The sequence below is a fragment of the Stigmatopora nigra genome, chromosome 7, assembly GCF_051989575.1.
Source record: "Stigmatopora nigra isolate UIUO_SnigA chromosome 7, RoL_Snig_1.1, whole genome shotgun sequence".
Lineage (NCBI taxonomy): Eukaryota > Metazoa > Chordata > Actinopteri > Syngnathiformes > Syngnathidae > Stigmatopora > Stigmatopora nigra.
This window is the reverse complement of record NC_135514.1, coordinates 913,019-940,000: the sequence shown is the minus strand read 5'-3', so window position 1 is coordinate 940,000 and position 26,982 is coordinate 913,019. Positions and strand designations below refer to the sequence as shown.

The window sequence follows — 26,982 nt, the reverse complement described above, 5'->3', positions numbered from 1 at the left end:
TAAAGTAGAAGGAGAAAAAATGTAAAAACTAAACTAAGGTCCAATTTCTGAATGCATTAAAGAGGGAGCAGCATCCTAAAAGGAATTGGATTTGAATGTTGAGGTTCAACTGTATTGTCATGACATAAGGCATTATTTATACCTTGCCAGAGCAATTTCCCATTAACCTTTGACCATCATTCATCCACATTATGCTTTAATGCCTCTAATAACTCACTCATGTCAAACGCATCTCTGTGAGCGTTTCCATTGGCGGCGACCGGTGGGCGGGGCTTATCCACATTGACATAAGAGGGGTCATCAAACAACTCCCGCCCTCCTTCCTTGGCACCCACTAAAAGCAAGCACAAGAAATGCAGTCTGTCAGGCTCTGCCCATGTAATCTTTCAATCGACATTCCGCGCCTAGATAATGATTTTGGAACGTCACATCTGTTGCCTCAAGTGCAAATAGAGCTCACCTGGCAGAGGCGGCAAGGGCTGCTTATGAATGTCGTTCTGGCCCGGCTGTCCATAAGGCTGAATAAACGCATATCACACACAAAAACATATCAAAAAATGATTCATACACATGAGGAAAATGTACTGTACACAAAGAACATTTGCCTTTGGCCAGTGACAAGGGTTCAACAAGCAATCGTTATGTGCTGATATTAAACAGAGTCTCTATTACGGCTGTCTCTATGCTCTTAACTCATAAAGGCGGAAGCATGAAGATCTGTGTTTCATAGCCTACAGAAGCAACGTATTAGATTAGACTAGAACTTTATTTCTTGTTTGCATTAGCAAGACAGACATAAGACACACAAGACATTGTAGACCTAGGTAAATAAAAAAAAAATGTTGTATGTCTCACCAGCGTCGCTCCCGGACGTGGTCTCATGTCAACCAGACCACCAGGGGGAGGCTGTTTTCCCGGGAAGTTGTTATAATAAGGGACTTCAGGCAGGAGAGCCGCCTCGTCGTCCTCTTCCTCCCATGCAGACCCGTCAAATGGAGCCATTCTGATATAAAAAGTGGCGAAAATTTACATAGTGAGCAGTTCATTACTTTAAAAGCAATGGATTCATGTGTGTTGGGTACCTGTCATGAGGGGTGACGAGCTTGGGTGGGTTCTTTAAGTACTGTTTGAAGCGCAGTTCAAAGGCTTGGCCGATGGTGCTGATGACTTCCTGGGCTAAACCCTCAGAGCATTCGAGAATATGACATGCTAAAAGAGAAAGGCATAAATAACCAAAGGTTTGCGTGAAGAGGCACGAAAGTCATTTTCTAATATTATGGCATTAGGTCGGTCAACATGTGAGTGGTGTGTAATGTTTTTTTTTTGGGCAAATCTGTCTGCCATTGACAACTATAGCGCCATTTGAAAACAAAGCAAATCTGTAGTGTACAATAAAGCTGAGAAAAGACAGACAGAATGATAAATGTTTCTGCCTTTGCTCACCTCTCTGGTTGACTGGGTCTTTGGCCACATACGCTACGTACTCAGCTGTGTCCTGAGGGAGAAAGGGTGAGGCGATTAGGGGAAAGCGAGGGGGGAGAGGGGAAATCAATACAGGAAGTGGAAGAAGTAGAGTGTAGATTTGTGACAGAAAAGCTGACAAGAAAAAAGACCAAGCTGTAGCTTTTTCTAGTCGTAACAAGACTCAGAAAAACATAACACAGAGCTGAAAGACAGATAAGGAGGAGTAATAATAAGATCAAGCTTGGAAGACTAGGAGACCAAAGGGGGTGGATTGAGTGGTAATTATTGGAATAGAATTTGACAGAACGAAGCAGGAAGGACGGCAATGCGGGCTGGTGAGAGGACAATAGGAAAAAAGGCCAGAGAGAGAGAGATGTGAGCTGAAAAAGGGCTCGGGTGACTCACTGGGTCTCCTCCAGATGCAAAGGAGATGGACTGCATGTGATGATTGGCGATGATCTGTAGAGGGGCAAAAAGGGAAGAGGAGGTAGAAACATGAATGACAAGACAGAGGGGGGATGAGAGCATGGGGATGAGGAGACAATTGTGGAGTCGTTACTAGTCAAAGTGCTTTGTTTTTGCATCCTGTGAGTGCCATGAACTGAAGCAAAGATATTAGAGGCAAAGGGCAACGCGTGGGACATCTTTTCAACAGTTTGCAGTAAAAGTAGAGGATGGATCAATAACAGCATTAACACTTGACAATATTCTGCTCTCAGGGTTTGGCCATAGGCTATTTTTGTGAAAGACTGCCTGCTTGTGTTAAAAAGTACATGCTGCACCACTCTGTACTGTAGGGGGAATACAGGAATATATAAGTAAGATTGCAAAAATAGTAAGACACTGTTCATGGGAAATCGTGAATGTGGAAATGGGGATGTAGACAACTAAAGTGAAGGATAGTTTGGTTGGGGGGAAAAGCATATGATGGCATAATTGTGCTTATGCATGTAAGCATTGATAAATTCTAAAACAGACTTAAATGATCTCTTATTCTTGTACCGTGCTATTGATAGAAATTAACTCATTTTGGCCTGGGAAGAGGGAAAGTGGAGACTGATTTTTTTTGTACACACTACATTAAAAAGATTAAAGAAATACTTATTTGAACAGATTTTTTTTCCAAATTATACATTTACTTTCCTTCAAAACTCGTGTCCATGGCATCTCCACAAGCATCTCATTTCATTCATTTTACTTTAAGTTCTTATTGCACATTATGGCAACCAAAAAGTTAAAAAGTTACCTAAAACAACGCAGGTTTGAAACAAATTCAGTTTTACACATAGTCTTATAATGAATACGCCCACGTAGCATCGCTTACATCATCATTCTCACCATCTGCAAATTTGATCCAAATATGTTAAACATTGCCATTGAGCTATAATTTCCATTCTATTTCTCAAGTTACGCAAACCCTGATTATTATTTGCACTTGCAACACCCACTGAAATTGGACGCTGGAGTGAAAGGCTCTCTGTATGTCAACTCTTGTATGATTTTTAGAACAATAGCCAAATGCCTTTTCCTGTTTTGAGTAAGGCTGGTTAAATATTGGTTTACAGCCTTATGAGAAAGTGTGGCCACTGCCAAAAACGGACTCTTTCCCACCTGTTTGCAGTCAGATGCCAGCAGGTTGAGGCTGCTGGTAGAGATGGTGAGGCTGATTGTCATGCCAGCAAACTGCAGGTTGCTCTTGCCCAGAATAGACGTGAGGCAGCGTGAGGGAGGCTGCAAAGGAGAGGAAACAGAATAAAAACAAATTTGGTTCAGATTAAGGGCCAGAGGACTGTTATAAAACAGCTTCTTGTTTTGTAGTTTAGTGTGAAGTGCTACCAGTTTGATACGAATACAAAACATGCTTAAACGGGATATAATGTAATTATTAACAACGAAGTTCAGGATTTCTTACAAGGATGATAAATCATTTACTAAGGTAGAAAATGGCAATTTATATTCACTCATTTGAATTCTAAAAAAATACTATCACAATGTGCAATATCTTAGATTGGGCAATACTTTAGAATATAATATTTAAATTACTTATCTATGTTATGAAACACGCACTTTGTGGAGTAGCATCACTAATTTTGTTATACACAGCTGTTGTATAATGAGAATAAAGGCTTTTGACTTGACTTTGACAAAATTGCTAAACTATATTTTTAACATGGACATGGGCAACTCATATGATCCTAACGGGTATATTGGTGCCCATCGACACCATGTTGACAATCTCTGGTTTAGATCTATGAATAAAATGACTTTATTTAAGGGTTTCAGCAAATATATAATGTGTGCTAGGAACATGCGGGTGCATGAGTGGAAGTGCTCGTGGCCGGGGTAGGGCGTGTGGGAGAACAGCTGCAATTGTGAAAGCGATCCTGCCTGCTCTGCAAAGCCAACTGTGGCCCAAAAGGAGCAGACAGGACAATCCACAAAGGCCGGGCCAACAACATCCGACAAGAACATACACGCACATACGGTATGCATGGAGAACACAAGATCTATTGTACCATGTTGCTGAAATGAATTCTGGGATACGACTCACCTGCCTTGCTAGAATAACTAGAGGTAACAATGATTGGAAAAGATTGGGAAAGATCGTTTACTTGGTCTAAGTTATGCTTCACTACAGGCATGGCATTCTTTGGTGAAACAGTGCCGTGGCAAGGGGCCAGCGAACATAGCCACCTGTCTTTTTATTCGTTTTACGAGAATACAGAGCTACAGACTGGCAGTTGGCAGTGATCTCGAGTCCTTCTGACAATGGCTCCATAAATTGGTATACGTACCTCCGAAGAGGGACAGCTCATCATCTTTTAAATTATATTTAATTAAGAGAAACTATTTTACAAATTTTGCATGTAACCGTTGCTAAAAACTGCAACTACACCAGTAGCAACTCTCCCTTCAACTCTTCTGTCCTCGTATTATAATAATAGTACAGCACAGTTATAATTTTCGTCTTCCTTTGCAATTGCGCCATGTTATTTGCGGTTCCAAAAAAAAAACAAAAAAAAATCAATAATAACAATGATGTTCAGTAAATCGTGCATCCGAACATAGCGGAACTAAGACGTTGAGAACCACGGTTCTCCTATTGTAGCGCACTGGTAGATGTGTGGTGAGCAATCGCTTGGGATTATTTAGTTGTTTCACCAAAAATGTGTGCAAAGACACTGAAATATTACTCAAAATCATTGCACATAATCAATTTCATAATGTTGATAAAGGCCTCAAGAGGATGGGTGTGTTTTGGGTATTAATTTGTGCTTAACTTGCATAACATTAATAAATGTTTTGTGATGTGTCAGAAAAAAAACACGGTAAATGTAAACAGTAAGTCTAACTAGGAAGTCACATTGTGTTAAACTCCTTCACCTCCTTCGCGAAAATGGAGCATAACTGATCATTATCTGCAAGTATCCACCACTATCCACAGGAGTGTACAATCAACCTAAATTCAGAGCCAAGTGTGGAGCACAAAAGTCTGCAAGTAAATATTCAAATGACCACAGAGTGGACAATCAAGCTAAATCTAGCTCCTACCCAGAAAATCCCGTAACCACTGCTGTCCACTTAAGCCATATAAATAAATAATGCACTAAAAGGGAGTGTTCACAAAGACAATGTGCACGTTGTATACCTTTCTTCTTCGCTGGGCTCCTTTGGCTCCAGGCACTGCCTCACACACCACTGAGATGGCCTCCCTGGAAGATTTAAAACATGTAACATGGCGGAGCATAACATTATAGCGCTGACACCTTCCTGGCCTCGTTAGTTGTGTATCATAGGATTGAATGGATTGCACTGGCAGGGTTTTCTGACTCCGTGACACAGACACAAACATTGCAAAGGAAACCAGAAGGAAACCACTGGAATGCCACAACATTCAAATTTAAGGGCAGTCCAGAAAGAGGCAGACATGCAAACACACACCATGTAAATAGAGAAGTCAGAATCTAAAGCAGAAAAAAAGGCAGACAAACAAGCAAAGAAAGATATACTGTACTGTCTAGTGACATTTTAAGCATATAACTAGACAGGAGGGGGAATGGAACACATAATAAAAAAGGCAAACAGTGTAAGCACTCACCTGGTGACCTGAGTTCTGGTGTTAAAGTCCAACGCTCGCATGGATTGCAGCACCTCCACACAACCCATATACTGCACAGGAAATAGGAAGTAAATGACATAAGATGAGCAATGGAAGAAGGAAACAATGTTTTCCTGTTGTCTTAACCATTGTGGGGGAAAAGTAAATAAATATAGAAACAAAGGACGTTTTGTTAGTTACCCACAATACAATATTCTGATGTCACTTCTAAAGTGATAAACAAGCGTGGTAAAAATAATCTGTTAAATGAGAGTTAAGAGTTTGGTCACTGTGTTGTTCAATGATGTACTTAAACAGTTTCCAACCGGTTGGCTGACTTAATAAGAGAAAGTATGACATCTGTAGGAAGTTAAAAAACTTAAATGCAAAACTCTGCCATAGTATGTATGGCGCAACACCTACAGCATTGAAAAAATATTTTACTGAGAAAACAAACAAAAACGAGATCATAGCCTTCAGACTGGCTTACTGCTGTTAAAAATTATTAGATGACAATGAATGTTTATTATTGCCAAATCAAATGATGCAGCCAAATAAATCAAAATCTAAAAATTTGTATTCAGAATAAATAACAGGATCTTTAATCATCTATAACAGCAATATATAATATAATGGAAGGAAAATTAAATATGTATTCTTTCACTAGAGAGTAGGGTTAGCTCTACTCAACTGCAGGTGAATTGAGTGGTAAATAGTTAAACGGCTGCTCATGCCTTCAATAAGAATGTGTCCAATTTATTGGCTGCTATGTATGAACACATGAAAAAGGAAAAAGGTGTTTACTGTCTATAGGTGACAATGTCTTATACATACCCGTACAGAATAGGATACACCGGTGGTGCTGACCACATTGTCGGAGTGCAGCCATCCACGGGTGGGCTTGTTGACAAAGGAGCCATGCCGCGTCCACTCATCCCCGCCTAGTTGGGCACCTTCTACTCGTGCCCTCCTGGACGCCCCACCCAGCCGGTTCATGTCCTGTAGGGGTGGTCGAGGAGGAGGAGAAGGAGCGGTTAAAGGGGGCAGCGGATGATGCAGCGGAGGGGAGGAGCTCGAGCTGCTCCCGTCATCCATGGGGGACTCGGCAGGAGTACGGGTCTGTGGCGGCCTGCTGGAGGCTTTTAGTCCTGGAAGTAGAGTGGCAGAGACGCCTAGGCGCAAAGATCCCATCCTTGGGAAGAAGGAGCAGAGGGTTGTGGGGCTGTTCTCAGGGGCTCGGGGAGAAGAAGGGGGCAATATAGGGGTGAGAGAAGAGGAGGACAGCGAGGAAGGTAAGCCAGGAGAAGGAGTAAAAGGGGTGGCAGGACTGGAAGGGGGGAAAGAGGATGGATTGGAGTTGGTCTCGTCAGTCGAGCTGAGCGATTCACTTCGAAAGTGTGTGTACTTTGCTTTAGGGACCAGCTCCATAGTGGTTATGCTGTATCAGTTTTTACGTCCACAAAAGTCCACACAGGCTGTAGTGATTTGTATCAAGGTCTCTTTGTTTCTGCATTCAGAGTTTGTCTTTTAAGGACATGCAGCCAATCTCTCTCAGAGTAAGAGTGGCATCCACCAGTCCGGTTTTCAGTTCTCCAGTCTTTAACGGGCAGCCCGAGGTGGACCGCTTTAAAAATGGCTTCATTCACGATGCAATGAGAGTTAAAAAGGTCTTTTACACAAACAGCGGTATTCCAGATAACAGCGGTGTACAGATGTAGACGGTTTCTTTGGAGCGTCTCAACTTGCGTCATGTTGACATCAGTTGTCGTCTCAAATGAGAGTTCATTGTGTAATCAGCATACGAGGGGAAGAATACATCTTGACTTAATACAATACATGTGAAGATTTTGGCCAAGCAAAAGGCCTCTCAGTCCAGCTATCAACAGCACTGAATCAACAACACAAGTGATTGTTTTTCAACAACCTTTGCATACGTCTGCTCCGAGGAAGGAGTTTACTTGCGGATGAGACAGAGTGAGAACAAGAGACAACTCCCTGGGCAGCTCTGTCCAGCAAGACACAGGCCCATAAAAATCCTATTAGCAACCCAGCAATGGAATCACAAGGGTGCCGTGCGCTCTAACAAGGCAACGATACATACACTGCTTCACTTGGTCAATATAACACAGAAGGGCGACCTTTATCGACGAAGAGAGAGAAATCAAGCTCACAAATATATGGCTAGTGTCCAGTTCCACATAGAAGTACACTCGTTATTAAAGCTGGCTAAAATGTCCTAGTCCCTCTCCCTCTTCCTCCAAACTATATTGTGTCCACCCTCACTGGCCCTAGCTGACTCGCTCCCCGTGTTGTCTTCCCCCCTCTTCTTCCAGATCACTTCTGGCATGGGCACCTTCCCTTTCTCGGCACTACTATCTCTCTTTTCCCTCTCTCCCCTCTTCTCCTGGAAGTCCTCTCTCTTCCTCCACACAATGTACTCTGCCAGACGCTGCCTCTCCAGCGCCTCCGCCCTCTCTCGCGCTACCACTTCCTCTCTCCTCTTCCAGATGATCTCCCCCTCACCCCCTCCCGCGGCTGCTTGCCCGTTCTCCAGTCTGTCCCGTTGAACAGTGCCTCTTGTCTAGAAAGTGTTAACCCCGAGCTCACTTGCCTCCCTCGCCTCGAAAGACATCTTCACCTACTTAGACACCAGAGAAAGAAATAAGAACATATAAAGTGTTAAGACAGGCCTAGAGTATAGGTAGGCCCTTTCCTGACTGAAGTTCCTGAATATGGCTAAAATAAGTGAGGCCTTTGTGGTTTGAAATTGGTCACCTCAAAAGCACCATTGGAAATGTGAAAAGTTACTCTTGACATACACACTGCAGTAGCACAGTGGCAATGTAACAATAGAAGATGTGGGTCATTGCCTAATGAAGGCCAGCGGCTTTGTTGATATAGTAATGAGACCTGACTTGAAATACACAATTAAACTGTTACTCTGCTGACAACCTTCTATGCATAACTGCCCTGAACTTTTGACATCGAGCAAGATGCCCCTGCAGTAGTCAGTTACCTGAGAAAAGACCAGTGATGTGAGCTTTATTTATTTGAATATAAAGCTTTTCAAGCTCTAGACTACTAGCGTATCACCTCATATTCTGCATAGTCCTACCTTAAAAAGGCAAACAACAGTCTGGTAACATTAACAGTTTCCAACAAGCCAAAGTTCCACAAAGAAAAACAGTCAATGTCTCTACCTCAGTGTGGGTCAGGCACTAGTCATAGTCACAAGATCTTAACCTTTACTCCATCCAGGGAGATCAGCACACATCTTAATGAGGTAACACCTGAAACTGCAAACTATTGGTGACATTCCACACAACAGCTTGCAGTATGTGTGAAGCCTAACAGTTACCCACAATCAGTCTAGCACCACAGAGGTGTTGTCTAGCCAAGACTGCTAGACATCTACACTGCAATAGATTAGAAGCACCAAGAAGGATCTGCTCACACTTGAATAGTGTCAGACAGTAATTCTTAAAGAAGTGTTAATGGAAAGACTGCTTAGCATCAGGATCATCAAGGGCAAATCTGTCAGTCGATTATAATGAGTCCCAAATACAAATGTTCTTTAAAAGAGAAGAAATGATTCAATCTGTAGCTAGTCCCAATCCATAGTTAATTCTTATGTTGAAAAAGAAAGATGCTCAAACAGGGAGGCCAGGTCATTACTTCAGGGGTGATGACTCAGTATACATGATCCGTAATCCTGAGTCATTTGCATTTGGATAATAGAGGAAAATTACCATTATCAACGCTTTTAATCAATAAAATGTTTCCTTGTATAGTGCTAAAGTGCTGAAAAGGTTGATCATTACACTGAAAATGTTCAATAAATGCATGGGGCAGGTGAGATGAGGTGACTTCAGAAGAGGTAACCCAGTCTCAACAAAGGGAAATCCTGAGCCATCTACACAACAGTAGGAGAAACTGCTGCATACATTATAATCATTGATAATTACCCTTGACAAGGCCAGGCAATCATGCCCAGCCAAATGTTCGAGTGGAACAACTTTGCTAATTTATTTCATCCCAGCGCTTCCCCAAATAGAATATCAGATTGACTGATGGCGATTTGCGTTCACTGCAGTTGGTTAAGGTGAGATCAGGACACAGAAAACGATGGAGCCTCGCCATAGGGTGAACCCACAGAATGGGGAGGGTGAGACAGGTGAACTGAAACAACCCTGATACTCTCAGACTGGTAGCTCAGTATAAAAAAAGCACCGCTTAGAGCGTGGAAATAAAAAGGCAGTGACATTTCCTAAAAAGTGTACATGACCAAAAATGTAAATATACTGCGTTATCTTAACTGTTAGAATAGAAAGACAGAATAAAAAAGCACCAGTTTAAAATAAGTACTAATATAAACCAAAACTTTACATTTTGTTCCGTTTGCAGCTGCAGCCTATTACCATGGCAACAGACGATAAAAAGAGATGCCTGTTGAGGAGGCCCGACGATTAAGTCTTGACAACGGTGAAAAAGTGTTGGCAGACAAACAGCTTAGCCGCATCACATGACGGCAGCTAATAGTACAGTTGAAAACTCCACATTGGGACTTCTTTATCTCACTGACAAGAATGACTAAACTCCCCTGAAAGATCAATAGCTTTCAGGAAATGATCATAGTTGGAGCGTCGTCGCGCCAGACAAAACAGCCAATCAATGTTGACATGCCATGATGGCGGCATGCGACTGGCTCCAACTAGGGCAAGTCTGGCATGTATGAGTAAAACAATTCAAGGGCAAGCACAGAAAACAAGTCTGCTATTTAGAAAACTTTCATAAAAACAACCTGAATATTCAAAGAGAAAGATTGCAATCAACAAGACACTTATAAGACTAGAACAATAAAAAGTCAATATGAAAAAGTAGTATTTGTGAGTGGAATTACTTCTTTTCTGTACAATTATTAGGTTTAGAAAGCAAAAGGACTATATTCACATGAAGTCAATGTGAGCCATCCTGTCCTTCTGCTCCTCCCGTCCACTCCCTCAAAAAAAGGTCTTCGGCGAACTCCTCTTTTGCCCGATAAATTCACAAAGTCACTGTTGGCTGGACATCTCCATCTTTCCTTCCGCACTCCTCTGTGCAAGACTATCCTCTCCTCATCTGCGCTCTTCTCTCCCCTCCTCTCCCTCATTCACTCACTCACTTTGGGCAGATGGCGGAATGGCAGAGCTGCCAGGGCGGACAATGGCACTACTTCATTGTGCTCCCCTTCTCCCCCCTCCAATTCCACTCCGTCTGTGCAACCCCTCCCCTCCGTCTGTGTGGGTGACGCTGCTTCCTATTCTTGCGCTTACATCTCTTAGCATCACTCCCTCTCTCTTTTTTCTCCTTCTATAACACAAACATACAGAACCCCTCCTCACCTCTCATCCTGTTTCCTCCCACCACCCCCCTGTTCTGTAACCTCAGTTTGCCTATGTACATGTATATGCACAGCAGGACCCTCGCGCTGAACATGAGCTCTCCGTGGGGAGATGGAGATGTGGAATATGTGAGGAAACAAGGGCTGGGGGATGAATTCCAAAGCTCCTCCTTCATTCAGGTTTTGTTATGCGAGAAGCTGAGGGTGAAAGAATAAAACAGAGACAGGACGGGAACTGTTCACCCTCCGCAACGTAAGGAAGCGACCCAGAGGGTTAGCACTTTTCTTCAGGAGCGCAGCAGCAGATATGGCTATTCAGGCGTGAGAAGGCAGTGTTGTGAAAAGCAGAGGAAGTCACCCGTAGAGATTCGGAGGAGTCCTCAGATGACACTAGGGGCACTGCAGTACCACTACTCCACCAATGTGGTGTCTAGCTACTGAATATACTATACAAGGTATGTCAGAAAAGTTCCAGAACTGCCGTCACAAAATTGACATTTCAATCCAAATGACCACCTTTGAGTCGTACTTTAGTTTGGGTCAGATGATCACATTGCACATCTATAAAGAAATCCTGCCACATTTACATTAAGTGCTGATCTTGGCCAGAAGTAATTGTTTAATAGTTGAAAAATCGCCCATTTTCTTGCGATCAGATATAATTTGTCTAATTATTTGTATATTTAATTATTAACTTATTTATTACTGATTTATTTATGTATAAAATGTATTTTTCTGTGTCTGTATTCTCATCCTCTTGCTACTGTGACAATGAAATTTCCCAAATATGGGATGAATAAAGTTATCTAATCTAATTATCTGATAGCGTGAGGTGTTTAAGGCATGTGCCCATTATAAATAAAAATAAATGAATGGATAATTGTACATTAAACTGTAGTTGTCCACTCCCAAAGTTGCCTGGGAGAGGCCCTGTCACCTCTACGACCCAGGTGAGGATAAGCGAATCAGAAAATGAATGAACGAATGAATTAACTTCATACTTTTCACCTATGCCAGTACATTTTGGAAATATCTATACAGCAGGCACTCTGAAAAGTTTGATAATTAATCCTATGTTAGTATACGAAATATATGAGTAGCAGTTTGGATTATTACAATATATTTATTTCCGATAGTTCTGGAAATTTCAGAACACATCCCATAGTATATAAAATCTCCAAATTATCACAGAGTGGTATGATTGATGCTGTGTACACTGATTGAGGAAGGAAGACCCAGGTCCAAGTGCAACCACTCCCCACCACGTCTGTTAGCTAGTAAACACATAACACACAGTGGCAAGGGTTGACAAAAGTCAACACTGTGACATATCATACATACATGTTGAGTGGGAAGACAGTGTTTAATGAATGTAAATGTGTGATATTCACCTACTGGGAATGTAATTTCATCTTGATTAAAAAAAAGTCAGTATTGAAAGGTTAGATATGGATAGCGTTTTTGATTTCAGACTAATAAATTGGACGTCACTACAATGAGATAATAAAATGAATTATAACTGCTTATAAATGATCATATTCTTATTTTAATTGTGGTTGGATTGGCAAGATCTACAAGGGTAATCCGTTTCTTTTGCCTCCATGAAGAAGTTCATTTATTACATATATTTCTCATCTTAGAATTGATTAATGACAAGAAGGATGAGGTAAAATGTCCACTCATTTAAAAGATTACCATTCAGTGGCGCTATGATTGTGTGTGTGAGAATGGCACATCTGTGACCCTGACAAGGACAAGTGGAATTGAAAATGAATTAATATTATCAAAAGGGCTTAACAAGTTATTCCTGAGAATATTCCAAATTGCAGTTATTATAATTCATCTCTCAGTATTTTACACTGTGACCTCTAATGGTATTCAAATAAAGTTGATGTTTTTGTTGAATTTTCAAATGACAACCATTTATGCCACTGTGTGTCTTTGTGCTTATGATTGAGTCGGTCTTACCACATATTCCATTGGCGGCCTGTGTCTGTCACCCTAAAAACACCAAAGGTCACATGAGCAGAAGACAGAAACAGACAACTTGCCGAGCCGTTCAAAGCGCGTGCGCCGATGTGGCCGTTACTGCCCCACGTGCGGCTTCTCCACTCCCAGCATGCATTGCTCGCCGGAGGAACAGCAGAGAGAGAGGGCTGCGATGGAAAGCAGATCGTGCACAGTGGCGCGATGTTAAGTGGCAAAGGCAAAGTGCAACACTCAGTGGAGAGAATAACAGAGTGAGAAGAAGCCAAAGAAAGAGGCAGAGGCAATAACCCAGTGAGCGTGTCAGGACAGGGGCTTTGGAATGACGGGAATTAACACAAATGAGTGCACGTGTAGGATGTTTGGGTTTCAGCATGCCCGGCGACACTGTATCCGAGTGTGCAGGGGATGGCCAGCTGCAGAAAGTCAGCATGAGGTCAAACACCTGGACGGAGCATCAGCTTTCGTGTGTATACAGCTGCTATACAGTTGTAGGTGCAAAGATCTGAGTGAGAGGTAAACTAAATCAGAAACACTAATAGTCGTTAGAATGTTGTGTTTTTATTATTAAAGAGAGGGTAAATAACAGTCTGAAATGAAGCTAGGAGTCAAGTAGGGGTGGCCACATCCATGTCTTCACAACTTGGCGCTGAAAGTCTCCGTCTTTTTTAACCCTACATGTTTGTCTTTATCGAGTCATTTTACTTGAAACACTTTTGATTTAATTTTAGTGAAATTGTAGTCAGTGAAGATTAGATTAGGCCGACTTCAGCTAGAGTCTGTCTCAGCACACACTGCAAACATGTGAGCTGGCTATTTTGGGTTTACCCCCCCACCACACTCCTACTTCTCTATCTGTTTCCATCATTCCCTTCCTGCCTCACTCCTCTTACACCATCTCCTTTATTGCAACCACTTTATGCTTCCCTAAAAAGCAGAAGTCCCAGACCGATATATAATGTCACATTATTGATTAGAAATGAGATGGCATTTGATTGACTCCATTTAAAAATCGGAAAGTTCCTCTAATAGGAGAAGTGGTAAAGAAAAAAACAACACCAAAACTGCCCTAAAGTTATTCTAAGCATATAACAAACACTGCTTGAACAGTGTGCAATCACAAATTGGGCAGTTTATTCTTGTATTGTATAGACAATGCTGTAAAAATAATTCTGCTTTGAATTGATAAAATTGACTAAAATATAGTTTTTTTCTTGCTTAAAAATGCTACAGCATAATAGCATGATTGTGTGTGTATGCATATATATATATATATATATATATATATATATATATATATATATATATATATATATATATATATATATATATATATATATATATATATATATATATATATATATATATATATATATATATATATATATATATATATATATATATATATATATATATATATATATATATATATATATATATATATATATATATATATATATATATATATATATATATATATATATATATATATATATATATATATATATATATATATATATATATATATATATATATATATATATATATATATATATATATATATATATATATATATATATATATATATATATATATATATATATATATATATATATATATATATATATGTATGTATATATTACTTTGGCTGTGTTGAACTTCAAATGCTCCAATGGCCATCCAATTAAAAAAAAAAACTCAAAAAATGACAGCCAGTTGACGACTGAGTGACACTGGGGGAAATGCAGCTGTGGCCCAATTGTGTTGAGGTAAGAGAAGGACAACTGTCTGCACCGACCTTGAAAACTTACTTGCCTTCTGTCACTACAACACACCCACGCTGACAAACAAATACACACATGCACAAACACGCACACAGATATCAAATTGTATTATATCCTGCTGATGTGTCCTCAGGTTTATGGCAAATAAGTAAGTTGCCGCTATGTTTGACTGATAGCATCAGGCTCACACTCGCAACTTGCACACACCAGCCAAAAAAAGAGAGCAGAAACTATCTCAAATGTCACACTATCCCATCAGTCTGGACCAAAACCTTCACTGTTTGATTGATGCCAAATTGGACAGATACAATTTTAATCAAGTGGATTTTTGGATTGAGCCTGTTTCTGTGTTAGACTGCCCTGAGATTGCTGTCTGTCTATTGCTTTGGCCCAATAAATCTTGTTTGTCAAAAATCATGACATGTCTGAGTTTCCCATTTTTTGGATCAGTCGTCATACATTACATTTCATCAGTGCTGATAGCTTGACCAAATATAATATCACGTCAACCGAGAGTGTGGCTGTCAGTATGACCCCGATAAGAGCCCCCGGCCTGCTGCCTTCAATGGTCTCAATCATTCCATCCTTCAGTCTTTTTCATAATAGTCTGTAATTCCAGTTTTTGTAGTAAATTTAGCTTGGGATACACACGGTGAAAACAATGAACCATAACACGTTGACGGTTTAAATGTGTACGAATTTGGATTGACTTGCAGTGCGTGAGTCTACACCAGACATGGGCAACCTACGGCCCGCGGGCCACACCTGGCCCACTAGGCCTTTTAATGCGGCCCGCCGACATTGTCCAAATAATGTTTTTTTTTCTCCCCAAGATGGCGCCGGCACGGCAGTGGCAGTAGCTGTGTCCACTCTCATTTGTTTTACGTGTTTTACAGCCCCTCTATCTTTTTTTAAATTACATTTTAATATTTCGTAATACATTCCTTTTTACTTTACTTTGTACTTTATACTTTTTACTTTAATGATGAGTGATGAGTATGTTAATACTTTAGTCCTTTTTTCTGTTTATGTTTCATATGTACTGTTAACGGATGCAATTTTTTATTTGTATCATATCTTGTGCTGACCCGGCTCATCTGTCAAATTTTTAAAGTCAATGTGGTCCCCGGGCCAAAAAGTTTGCCCACACCTGGTCTACACTGTAAAAGCATGCAAAGAACATACTAAATTTTTAGGAGAGCCCGAACCAAGACTTAAACCTCGGACTCCTCAACTGTGAGGCCTTATTACTAACTACTAAAACACTAGGCTGCCAATTCTACATTCCCATTTGAAAAGCGGGGAAAAAACAACAACAAAAAAACGTACTCATTCGTTAGTGATGCCTTTAACAACACTGGGTAAGTACTCCCTAATAGTGTCAATCAAACCGAATCAACAGATGATTCTAAATCACAGTTTGGATTTAGACACACAATGCAACTACTAAATTCCTATTTTTAGAGTTACATATTTAACTCAAACCACGATATGCAATTTCATTGCAGTTACAAATAGTATTTCTGTTAGTTGAATTAGATCTTCAAAATCCTTTAACCTCCTAATGGTAAAAATAATGTTATCTTTTTCCAAATTGGATTTCCCACTAAGGATAATCTTGCGCTAAAAAAAAAAACTATAAACAAGCACAATCAATTTACCATTTGCGTAAGAGTTGCAGTTTCATATTTATTTATGGGCAAAGAAGGAATAACTTTAAATACATTTGAATGTAATCTTCTAACGTCAGCATTAAAGGAAATTATGATTTTGGCTGTGAGTCTGAGCCCTACTAATTACATTACAATTTTGACCAGGAGCATTTTCACTGTTTCATATCTAAGTTACATCTAAATGTGCATGTGACCTTATTGACTTTTGTCATAAAAGTGCATTTAACTTTAACAATCAGTTCTGCAAACAGATTTGAAATTGGTGGATGTGTGACGCAACACTATTATGAAAGTACGAACTGGCCTCTTTGTGATTCTTACATAGCATCTCCCCAATGGCTATGTGAGGTCTTCATTTTAAAACGTACCCACCAACTCACTCATGGCCAAGCGGAGTTTAAATAAAAGATAAATCTGATCCTATCTTGTCAGCCACATTTTAAGGGTAAGCTTGGTGTTGGCAGATGAAAGCAAAAAGTAAAAAGGTTGAAAACTGACATTGCTGGCAAATTGTCTTGCAAACCACATTTAATGACATGAATGGTTTTTTGAATAAGACAAGTTGATATTGAATGGCAAGTGCAAGTATTCTCGGATAGTTGATAATGCTGTTATTCTTGCAATTGTAATGGTCTTGTGTTTTATTGAAACTGTAATGCACACATCAGAAATGACCTGAATCCATGACAATATTCAATCAATGTTATTATTGAAAAAGTATACCATTACAATATGTTAGGTCCTCACAAAAGATCCATTTTCCATATGATCTGTCAGATTTTCCCCATATTTGAATTTATAGATGAATAATAGTCATCTGATTCACATCATATAGATAGTCTGGAAAGTTTCTCCAACTTTTATTTTAATGTAATATACATGGAAAACAGGCCACTCAGTTGCATGTCATTGTCTTCTAGTTAAACCTGAGTGGCCCATAGTAACTGACAGAATTATGTGCTTGCAAAGTGAGGCTTCAACCCCAAGTGGAAACTATGTTGACAGCCCATAAGTGAAACATTTCGCTCGTCCGAGTCACTTTGACGACACAACACACGGAGCGACACTAAGTCGCGCGTGCGGACATATAACAACGATCGCGGTACATTGCGAGTCCAGAAAGAATGTAAAAATGGTTAACTTTTGGACTCACCAGCTCTCTTCCTCCCTTTGCCTCGTCCTGCTTTTAGGAACCTCTGCGCACTCAATTCCGATTTCATGAAACGGGACAAGGAGGTGAAAGGTCGTGACGGAGAAGTTTGCATGAAGTTTCTAAGACTTTTTTTTTGGCTTGTACGAGTTCTTCTTTCCTCTCGCTTTCCTGCCCCCGCTCCTCCCCCTTTGCCCCCGCCCCCCTCCTCGGTCACGACTTCCGCGAACAAGAGGATGACGTCATCGCGCGACAGGATAACGTGTCCGTGTGCGTAACGCGCACCTGGCAGAGAAGCGCACAAGTTGCGTAAAAGCAGAAATCCCATTGCACAAAAAATATACGAAGATTACACGAAAATGCAAACAGAATAGAACAACAAACGGAAAGTTCAATTTCCTTGAGGTCACCGGTGCATCACCACATCTGCTTATCACGATTCACCATCTTTATTGTCCAAGTTGACATTATTATCGCTTTCAATACCCTGACCATGAACCACATTCAACTTTTCCACTCGGCTCGAGCACCACCCGCAACCCACGTGAGGATAAGTGGTTCAGAAAATGAATGGATGGATGAAAAAAAACAATACAAACAGGTTTAAAAAAAACTTGACCCCATTAAGTCTACATACGCGCACATTACATTTTGGGTCATGTATGGTCACAAATGTTTATACTATACTAGTGTGTTTTGTGTCCAAAATGTGATAGACAGTTACCTCTTAGCAGAATACCTCGATTTTAGACTTAAAACATTGCGCCATCCACAGGCGAGGCAAATAACTCCAGACATGAAAACTCATAATAGTTTTGCGCGTGCAGTAGCTCATTTGACCAACAGGAGTGCTCGAGTTTACACTTAGGGTATAATATGACCGTTTCCTTGCAAGTCAAAGCATGTTTGTCATCTTTGGCGAAATCAGTCCACGATAAAACCTCGGAAAAAAATGGGATTAGTACTTTCACATTTAGCACATTATAACAGATGACGGGACACTCGTTTTGTTTACTTCCGTGTCTTAACGCAAAGGCCCGCCTTCAGAAATCGGATTGGCTACTCTTCCTTGAGAAAAGGACAATTTCCGTGTTGCTGATTGGACGCGGGTTGCTACGTAACTTGACTGGCAAAGACGGCAGCTGTCTTGAGGAGGAACACATTTTGGCAACTGTAAGTTTTCTTCGCCTTAGCTAGTGTACTTGACAAATGCTTCATCGATGCTATAGGTAATTATATTATTCGCGAAGGAATTGAGCAAAGTACGCTTCAAACAAAATATATTGGTATTTTGAAGGCTAATGCTAACATTGGTATCTTTGGGCTGCGTAACCAGGAGAAGGGGGCGGATTTGATCTAGGTCGTACTCAAGACCACGTTCACCTTTCACGCATTCGATATAACTACACTTTCATGTACGGGATCTGAAACACAAACACCCTCCACTATCACCCAGCGCTTGTTTATGAAGCGTGAAGCATGTATTACCAGTGTACTTTTTATTATTATGTTGTAACACGAAATTTTCTTACAATATCTCCAAATGCAGAAACATAAGGAAAAGACGCCATTGTTGAGCGGCTGTCTATTCACGAGAACCTAGCCCTAATTAATTTTAATATACCCCTTCATGTTTCTCTTCCTAGGCTCTTCTTGGTATGAGCTGTCAAGAAACACAAGGAGATCTTAGTTGGGTATGAAATGAAGATGATCTGGATAGATTCTTCATGTTGATGTAAGATTCAAATCCCATGCAGTACAGTACACTCATTGCCAAACGCATCATGTGCTCCATTACAAATCAAAGGAGAGACTGCATATAAACGTTGTATTAATGCATCCTAAGGATAGTTTCCAAAACGTTAGTTCTCCTGTGTGCCACGCATGAAAGTTCAGTATTGTTGACAAATTCACAAAATTAGATGGCTATCAATAGCCTTCAATTGAGATTTACCAGATTAGTTGATGTTTCAAAAATGGAAACCATCAATATACTGTACAGGGCGGGCCGACAGCTGAGCCCTTGGGTTCAAATCCAGGTCGGTCCACCAGTGTGGAGTTTGCATGTTCTCCCTGGGACTTTGATTGGCCATAATGAGGGGAATATGCACATGTTCTGTACACAAAACAATTACAACTGTATAAACCTTTCTATGAAAGTATGGTATTATACTGCAATAAATTAATGCGATTTTCTGGAACAAAAACTAGAATTCCATTTTTAAATCAGTTAAGTGTTTCTGATTACATTAAGGCTATAAGAGAAAGCCATACTAAGCCACTACGGACAAATCAGCTTTTAATGCTAATTTTTGTTTAGTTTTTTTGAATGTATAAATATTGGTTAAATGCTTTATTTTACTGACATATTCATCTATCCTGTAGCCCTCATTTTTTCAAACTGCATCGAGCGGAGGTGTGCTTAAGGAGACTAGCATCGCAGCTGACCAAAGCAGCGATGTCAACCACCGTGGCTAACGGTGACGCTCCTACTGCGGCCATTCTTATTATTGGGGATGAGATACTTAAGGTGGGGTCTGATTAATTATCTTTAAGACCTAGTGATGATATATTTTACAATTGGCATTTCTAATGTGTCTCCTAGGGTCATACAGTGGACACAAACAGCGCCTTCCTAACACGAGCGTTAAGGAAACTAGGCGTGTCCGTGCAGCGTATAACAGTCATTCCAGACGTCCAGGAGGTCATCGCCAAAGAAGTGGCTCTCCTTTCTTCTCAGCACACCCACCTCATCACCTCAGGAGGAATCGGACCCACCCACGATGACGTCACTTTCGAGAGCGTCGCCATGGCCTTCCAGGAGGAAGTTTATTCCCACCCTGAGCTCTCACGGTTGGTGGAGGAATTTTTTGGGGTGGTGGACAAAAACAGCCCTGCCATGAAGTTGGCCATGGTGCCCCGATCAGCCAAACTCAACTTTGGAACAGATTCTCAGACGGGAAAGCCCCTCCGCTATCCACTGGTGGGTTGAGCGTCCAAGGTGTCTTTTTGCAAGTTTCTGTTGGGTGTTATTGAAACGGAAGTGTGACAAATGCTATGTTACTGCTGATAAGATAACTCTGGATGATCTAAATAGATTGTTTTTAGAGCACTTGTCATTTTTACACATTCAAGCCTATTACCAACAGCTAAAATATTTGTTTTTGAGAAACACAATCATTCAAAAATACTTACTCGTGGAACGTGTCCCTCCACATGCATTCAGCTTTTTTCTATAGTTATTAAAAATAATTATATTTTTTGACATATTTCTATAAAATAGTTTACTTTGATTGGATGTCTCTAACTACCTCATCTTTTTTAATCCAATGTTAATTTAGTTTTTTTTTCCTTTTGGTGAGTAATAACAGTTAGCTAAAAAACTACAACCTACTTTTGAGCAAAATGCCAATTTTCGTATTAAAACAAATTACTTAAATCAAAAAGAACTTTACCATTTGAGAAGAGTTAATTGGACCATTATTAACTCAAAGTAATGAATACGTAGAACGAGATCAGAAACAAGAAGGCTTTTTTTTTTTTTTAAAGAATTTTAAAGCCTAAATCTTCAACAATTTTGTAATGGCCTATAGAACACAGCTAGTCGTTGACAGAATTTTTGTCACCTTAAATATTGTCTGCAGCCCCACTGACATTCTTTTATTCAAATCTTTTTGTAGGAATAGGCCGTCATCTCTAATGTCAAAGTGTCACTCTGCCATATTTTCTTAAATTGACAATGGCTGTCTTCACTGTTCCATGATATTAGAAATTGTTTTGTATCCCTGGATTGACATTTACCCGTATTCCCCTGACATCCACGTTACCCAATTGAGTCATAATGGTCTGATGCATTTGCCCTGCTATGTCAAGATTAGAATTCAAAGTGGTTTGTAGTTTCATTTTTCCCTTTGAGTGGATATCAGGGCTTCCTGACCTGGTGAGCGATAACTCCGCAAATTACTGTGGGGGACATTAATCTTTGCAAAGTCATAAGTCCTGGATATTGCCCTTTTAAAAAGGCTGGAAAAAGAGGTTAAAAGGGTGGATTTGGTGACATTTGTAAGGCCATGTGACATGACAGAAGTTCACGTGATATTCCACTGTATTAAAAACGATCATTTAGCCAATACTTTTTGGTAGAATTTCACGTAAATAGTCACATTTTTTTAAGAGTACTTTATATTTCATTACATTCTGCAAACATGACTTTTTATGTTTTCAACTGTGAGCTGATGTAAATATACTGTGTCCTCTTAGTTAGCGCATATGATTTTTTTTAATATTAGTAAACTATTTTATGTTTTTCTGTCATTTACAGGTGAGTGTGCATAATGTGTACATTTTCCCGGGTATACCATCTCTCATGGAGAGAGCATTTAATGGACTGGAACACCTCTTTGCTAGTTCAGGAACCACGTTTCACACACGTGAGGTAAGAATTCGGATTATATCTGTCACTTCATTTCTTAATAACAACCAGAATTTCATTATTTTTAGGTGTTTGTAGCTGCGGATGAAGCAGAAATTGCCCCTGTGCTTACTAAACGGCAGGCCTCCTGGGGCCACAAGGTTGCTTTGGGCTCCTACCCTGACTGGCTTAGCAACTACCACCGAGTTCGGCTGGTCTTGGATTCCAACAGCCAGGAGGAGGTGGACAAAGCCCGGGCACAGCTTATTGATGATCTGCCTGAGGGAAGCGTAGTGCCTTTGGTGAAGGACCCTGTGTCCATTGCCACTGCTGAGGTGTACATGCTCGCCAACAGCGGTAAGAAAAACTTCAGCCTGTGTTACAAAGGTTTCTTTTTTTGCACCACCAAAAAGATTCCTTAAATTCAGTATTTGAAGGGCCAGCCTAGAATCAAAAAGTTGATTAGCTAATAAATCCAATAAAATGGTTTTGATTAACATTGCCTTAATTTCTAAATATATTTACAATGATAAAAATTAAAAATGAAATGCATTATCTAATAAATGGATAGTATAATATGATTTTTTTTTGTAAATGACCAAAAATAATCACTTTCCTTACAAAGAGTTAAAAGTGCCAACTTTTGAATAGCTGTCCACTGTAGTACACATTATATTATAATGGCATTTTAAAGCTTGAACTAAACTGATTATTATAATTGTTTTCAATTGTTTTTTCTAAAATTTGATTAGTGTGACATGCTATATTATGAATTAATTCCAGTGGCAAAACAGTACTATTGGATTACTTTTGTAAACACTATGGAAATTCCTATTGTTCGAAGCCACATCCGAGACTTCTAAAAAAAGGATTTAAAATATAAAAGGCGACGAAAAACCATTAAGATAGAATGGTGGGAATATTGGTAGTACAAATTGCTTCAGCATTCTTGAACATCCTAATCCTTTCCCACAGGCACACCTCTAGGGGAGAAAGTTGCGTCCGCATTGAAAACAGTCGAGGCGGCGCTGGATCAGTATTCCACAGAGGAAGTCTGCGTCGGCTTTAACGGCGGCAAGGACTGTACGGCGCTGCTGCATCTCTACTACGCGGCGATGAGGAGGTAAAAACGAGGGATGAACACCGAGCGCTAGACAACATAAATGATCCAAGACATGAGATGAAACGAGGATCCTATCGAGAAAACATGACACGGGGCACATTTAAGAAGATAGTGGCTAGGAATATGTGTGTTTTATTGCTGTTATTTATTTGTTTTTTTATGTCCTGCTCTTGCTCTCAGGCGCTACCCGGACAGTAAAGACAAGGTGAAAGCTCTTTACATTCGCATTGTCTCGCCATTCTCGGAAATGGAGCGGTTCCTTCAGGATACTATAAAAAGGTGAAGTCATCAATCTATTCTAAAGTGCTTACATATGCTGCCTTCAAACTGAATACAGTGGAGAGGTTGAACACAATCATTTATGTGATGCTGCTTCACTCAACACGTTTCCTTTTGATCTCAATTATGTTTGGCCAAATTTAGAAGGGGAAAGTACATTTCTATTACGTGGGTTGTTCTCAAAAATGGAGAAATGCAATGTTTGTAGTTTTCAAGTTTGCTTGGGCTACAAGGAGTACATCATCAGGGTTTTGGATCTCAATTACTGTCAAACTGGCTCGCTGGTATTACAGCCATCATTTTTGAGTGAAACTTACAGCACGGTTGCTAAGTAGCGCCTTCTGTTCCATCTGTCAGATACGACTTGGATCTGTTCGCTGTCGAGGGCAGTATTCGACAAGCTTTGATTGAGGTTCAGGAGCGGAGGCCTGAACTGAAAGCCGTCCTGATGGGAACCAGAAGGAGTGACCCTTACTCTCACACTCTCACCCCCATGTGTCCCACTGACCCTGACTGGCCACCCTACATGAGAGTCAACCCATTACTGGTCAGTGACACACCCGAAAATAATGCAAATTAATAGCATTGCAGTGTAAGTGTATATAAAAAAAAACTAAGTAAATACACTTTATAATTATTTATTTGTTCCTTAATGTTTTGTACTGATTTTTAAAATCGCTATCAAAACGGTCACGTTGGATTCTATTGCAATCAAAATATTTGGGAAACTAGCGTATTTAAAAATAGAAATAGGTGCTGTTGCTTTATTTTAATCTGGGTGAAGATTTTAACCATTCAATACATTTGTCTTTTTACTAAGGACTGGACTTATCACGACATATGGTCCTTTTTGAGGATGTTATATGTGCCCTACTGCATTCTTTATGATAAAGGGTAAGACTGCACCCATGGAATCATATTTCATTATGTCCATTTTTTTCTCCTACATTTTTAACGGTATGATCTTTTCTCACGCTGGCAAAGATACACGTCACTGGGAAGCATGGACAACACATGTCGAAACGACGCGCTGCAGGTGGTCGACAGCAGGGGAGTAAAGCGCTACCAGCCAGCTTACCTGCTTGAAAATGAGGAAGAGGAACGCAACTCTCGTGTATAATGATGTCTCACCTGTGCTCATGAAAGTTAGTGTTTTTTTTTGTGTGTGTTAATTAAGTAGCATAAAGCGCTGTAAAGAAGAGGCTTGTTTACATAAGTGTATGTTACTGATCCAGTAGCTGCTGCTGAATAATAATATATTCATTCATTCACTTTCCGAACCACTTATCCTCACAGGGATATTAGCTGGGGTACACCTTGAGACGTTGGCTCATTGAAAAGTAGATCTTGGAGCGAAATACAAAAAATATAAGAAAAATACAGAAATACAAATTTCCAGATGACACATGGAAATTGATCGCGGTCACGCGTGCGCGCACACTGTCCACACAGCCAACTGATTTCCCATTTAATACTTGTAATTCACTTGGCGGCCCTCACGGGCGCGATGTCCTCACGTTTTCTCATTTAGCGCCACTGATGACAGTAAAGAAGCTCACTTCTGTCCAGACATGATTGAATCCAGGTGCATTGATCGTCTCGCTGTCGCGTGGCAGGGTGGGATCGATTGACCCTAGCCAGGGGAAGGAAAGATGGAGGGGAGGCTCTACACGTCGTCACACATGGTTGGTGCTTCGTTGAAAACTGTCAAAATATGTTGGACCAAAGTGTCCAATCACATTTGCAAATGTATTGTAGTCTTTTTCCAAATGTAAACTATTAGGAATTAGTTTAAATAACCCCATCATCTTTATAAAAATCAAGTGGTTCCAATAAAATGGCAATGGATTTAAAAAATGCTTTGGGGTCAAAATCACCAATTTCACGAGGATTCAATAACATAACAAATTGCATAAGAAACATTAAAAATTACATTTGATCTAAATCAATGACAATTACTTGGCAATTTTATTGTTTTAGTCATTAAATTCTGTAACCTTTAGTGGATTAAGAATGAAAAGCATTCTTTTTAACAAAATGCCACCCCCAAAAGATGACAATATTGATCAAAGTTTTGTGTTCTGATCAATTCCAATCCGACTCTTTTATACTTAACCAATCTATACATCATTCTTCAACAGATCCTTGTCACACCGCTCCTCATTATCACCCTCTTCCATCCCAATTTCCCCTGTTTCATTCATAAGATCACCCACGAAAACTCATGTGGTTGTATTTGGCCATTTAATGGCTTTTATCGTAATAAGAAGTCACTGCTTGCACATTGCCGAGCAAATCAAGAGCATGTTTGTCCTGTCGCCTCGCCTCCTGGGTTGCTTTTCCTCATTATTCCCAATATGTTGCAGGCCCATCAGCCCCATGCTTGGCTTCCCTTAACTCAGCATACTTTTCTTGTCACTAGTGCTTTTTCTTCACAATTCACTTTAATTTAGCCTGTGGATCTCAAAATTGAAGTCATTAATGGGCTTGTAAGAATCTCACACATACGTATGTTTTGGTGCGTGCTACTGGTCCCAACACACAGATAAGGGAACAAACGATATTTCAAATCGATGTACACTGCAAGACTCCTGATTCCCAAGTGACCTTATTAGGAACAGCTTTCTCAACCGATCAATAAACTAGTTATCTTTTCAAATCCTGTTCTCTAATGACTGATAACGACTGGTAACTAATGACTGAAAATGATGATTCCCATTCACGAAGAACCTGAAGTGCGTTTAGGGTAAGAATTTCCATCAAGGAAGAAATTTGTCACAATACCCCAAAAATGCAGAGATCCAACTTAACAATTATTATTTCTTACTTTTGTATTATAGATACACACACTACTTTCTTCCTCACTAATGTCCTGGAGAGATTATACGCCACACTGGACTTAATAATTACGGTTAAATAAGCAATTTTGCAAACATTTTCAAGCATCACCTGTCAGGCTTACAAAGGGCGTACACTCACTTTTTTTTAATAGGCTGCATTTTATGGTAGTTTTCTGTCATTTAAAACATTGTCAGTGCAGTTAATACTATACTATATGTTTTATGATGGGGCCAGGCTCAAGCCTGGGACAAAGACTGCATTATTTCCCATGGGATAGATAGTTTTAAATCGATTGTGTACTTCTGGGCTAATCTTGCTAAGAAAGGGCAATCAAAAAATATTGCTCCTCGTCATGGTTAGCAGAGACAATAACTGAATGTCATTGAAATATTACTTGAACAATGTGTGTATTATTGTCATTGAAAACTTCACTGCATCATTTGAAAAGTCATGTCCGTCCATCTAATTTCACTGTTCACACAGTTTCACTATTTTAGGGGTGTCTCTGGCCTGGTGACCATTGTTGCCTGGCATAAGCTCCAGCACCCTCTGTGACCCTTGTGATGATAAGCTGTTTCATTAAGTGAATGAATAATAGTACTCTATTGCCTTATGAATAAATACATTTTAAAATGGGCAACTCTTTGAATTCAGCTTTGTTGATCCACCACTCTGCCACTGAATGTTTTGGTACATGAAGAGATACGATCTCTGTGCACAACCCATAAATTCTTGTTGCTCCCGTCCCCCATATCACTATTGTCTTCAAATCTGATAATGACACTGTGGAAA

At 40.0% G+C, this 26,982-nt stretch overlaps 2 protein-coding genes across 8 annotated transcripts in view; one reads left to right on the top strand and one right to left on the bottom strand.

The window, feature by feature from the left end:
* Nucleotides 1–17,712, bottom strand: part of shc1 (SHC (Src homology 2 domain containing) transforming protein 1) — a 19,691-nt gene extending 1,979 nt beyond the window's left edge. For 3 of the 6 annotated variants that reach the window (XM_077720566.1, XM_077720568.1, XM_077720569.1), the window contains exons 1-10: nucleotides 6,398–8,186; nucleotides 5,564–5,634; nucleotides 5,114–5,177; nucleotides 3,076–3,195; nucleotides 1,870–1,923; nucleotides 1,444–1,495; nucleotides 1,083–1,209; nucleotides 856–1,003; nucleotides 461–518; nucleotides 218–334 (exon numbers count right to left, since the gene is read on the bottom strand). In XM_077720566.1, coding sequence (XP_077576692.1) covers nucleotides 218–334; nucleotides 461–518; nucleotides 856–1,003; nucleotides 1,083–1,209; nucleotides 1,444–1,495; nucleotides 1,870–1,923; nucleotides 3,076–3,195; nucleotides 5,114–5,177; nucleotides 5,564–5,634; nucleotides 6,398–6,991 — 1,405 coding nt within the window. In that variant the 5' untranslated portion in view covers nucleotides 6,992–8,186. Of the gene's footprint in view, nucleotides 1–217; nucleotides 335–460; nucleotides 519–855; nucleotides 1,004–1,082; nucleotides 1,210–1,443; nucleotides 1,496–1,869; nucleotides 1,924–3,075; nucleotides 3,196–5,113; nucleotides 5,178–5,563; nucleotides 5,635–6,397; nucleotides 8,187–12,911; nucleotides 12,945–17,539 lie in introns of those variants that run through there. The other 3 variants (XM_077720571.1, XM_077720572.1, XM_077720570.1) reach the window with 3 other exon arrangements.
* An 862-nt stretch (nucleotides 17,713–18,574) lies between these two features.
* flad1 (flavin adenine dinucleotide synthetase 1) lies at nucleotides 18,575–26,826 on the top strand. Of its 2 annotated transcripts, none has more exons than XM_077721334.1 (11): nucleotides 18,575–18,709; nucleotides 19,183–19,271; nucleotides 19,922–20,066; nucleotides 20,142–20,519; nucleotides 21,858–21,971; nucleotides 22,037–22,304; nucleotides 22,923–23,070; nucleotides 23,251–23,349; nucleotides 23,707–23,896; nucleotides 24,170–24,243; nucleotides 24,334–26,826. In XM_077721334.1, the coding sequence occupies exons 2-11, from the start codon at nucleotides 19,264–19,266 to the stop codon at nucleotides 24,467–24,469; spliced, it is 1,560 nt and encodes a 519-aa protein (XP_077577460.1). In that variant the 5' UTR covers nucleotides 18,575–18,709; nucleotides 19,183–19,263; the 3' UTR covers nucleotides 24,470–26,826. The 2 variants fall into 2 exon arrangements, with proteins under 2 accessions (XP_077577460.1, XP_077577461.1); XM_077721335.1 differs by having other exon boundaries at nucleotides 18,678–18,765.
* Nucleotides 26,827–26,982: the final 156 nt, after the last annotated feature.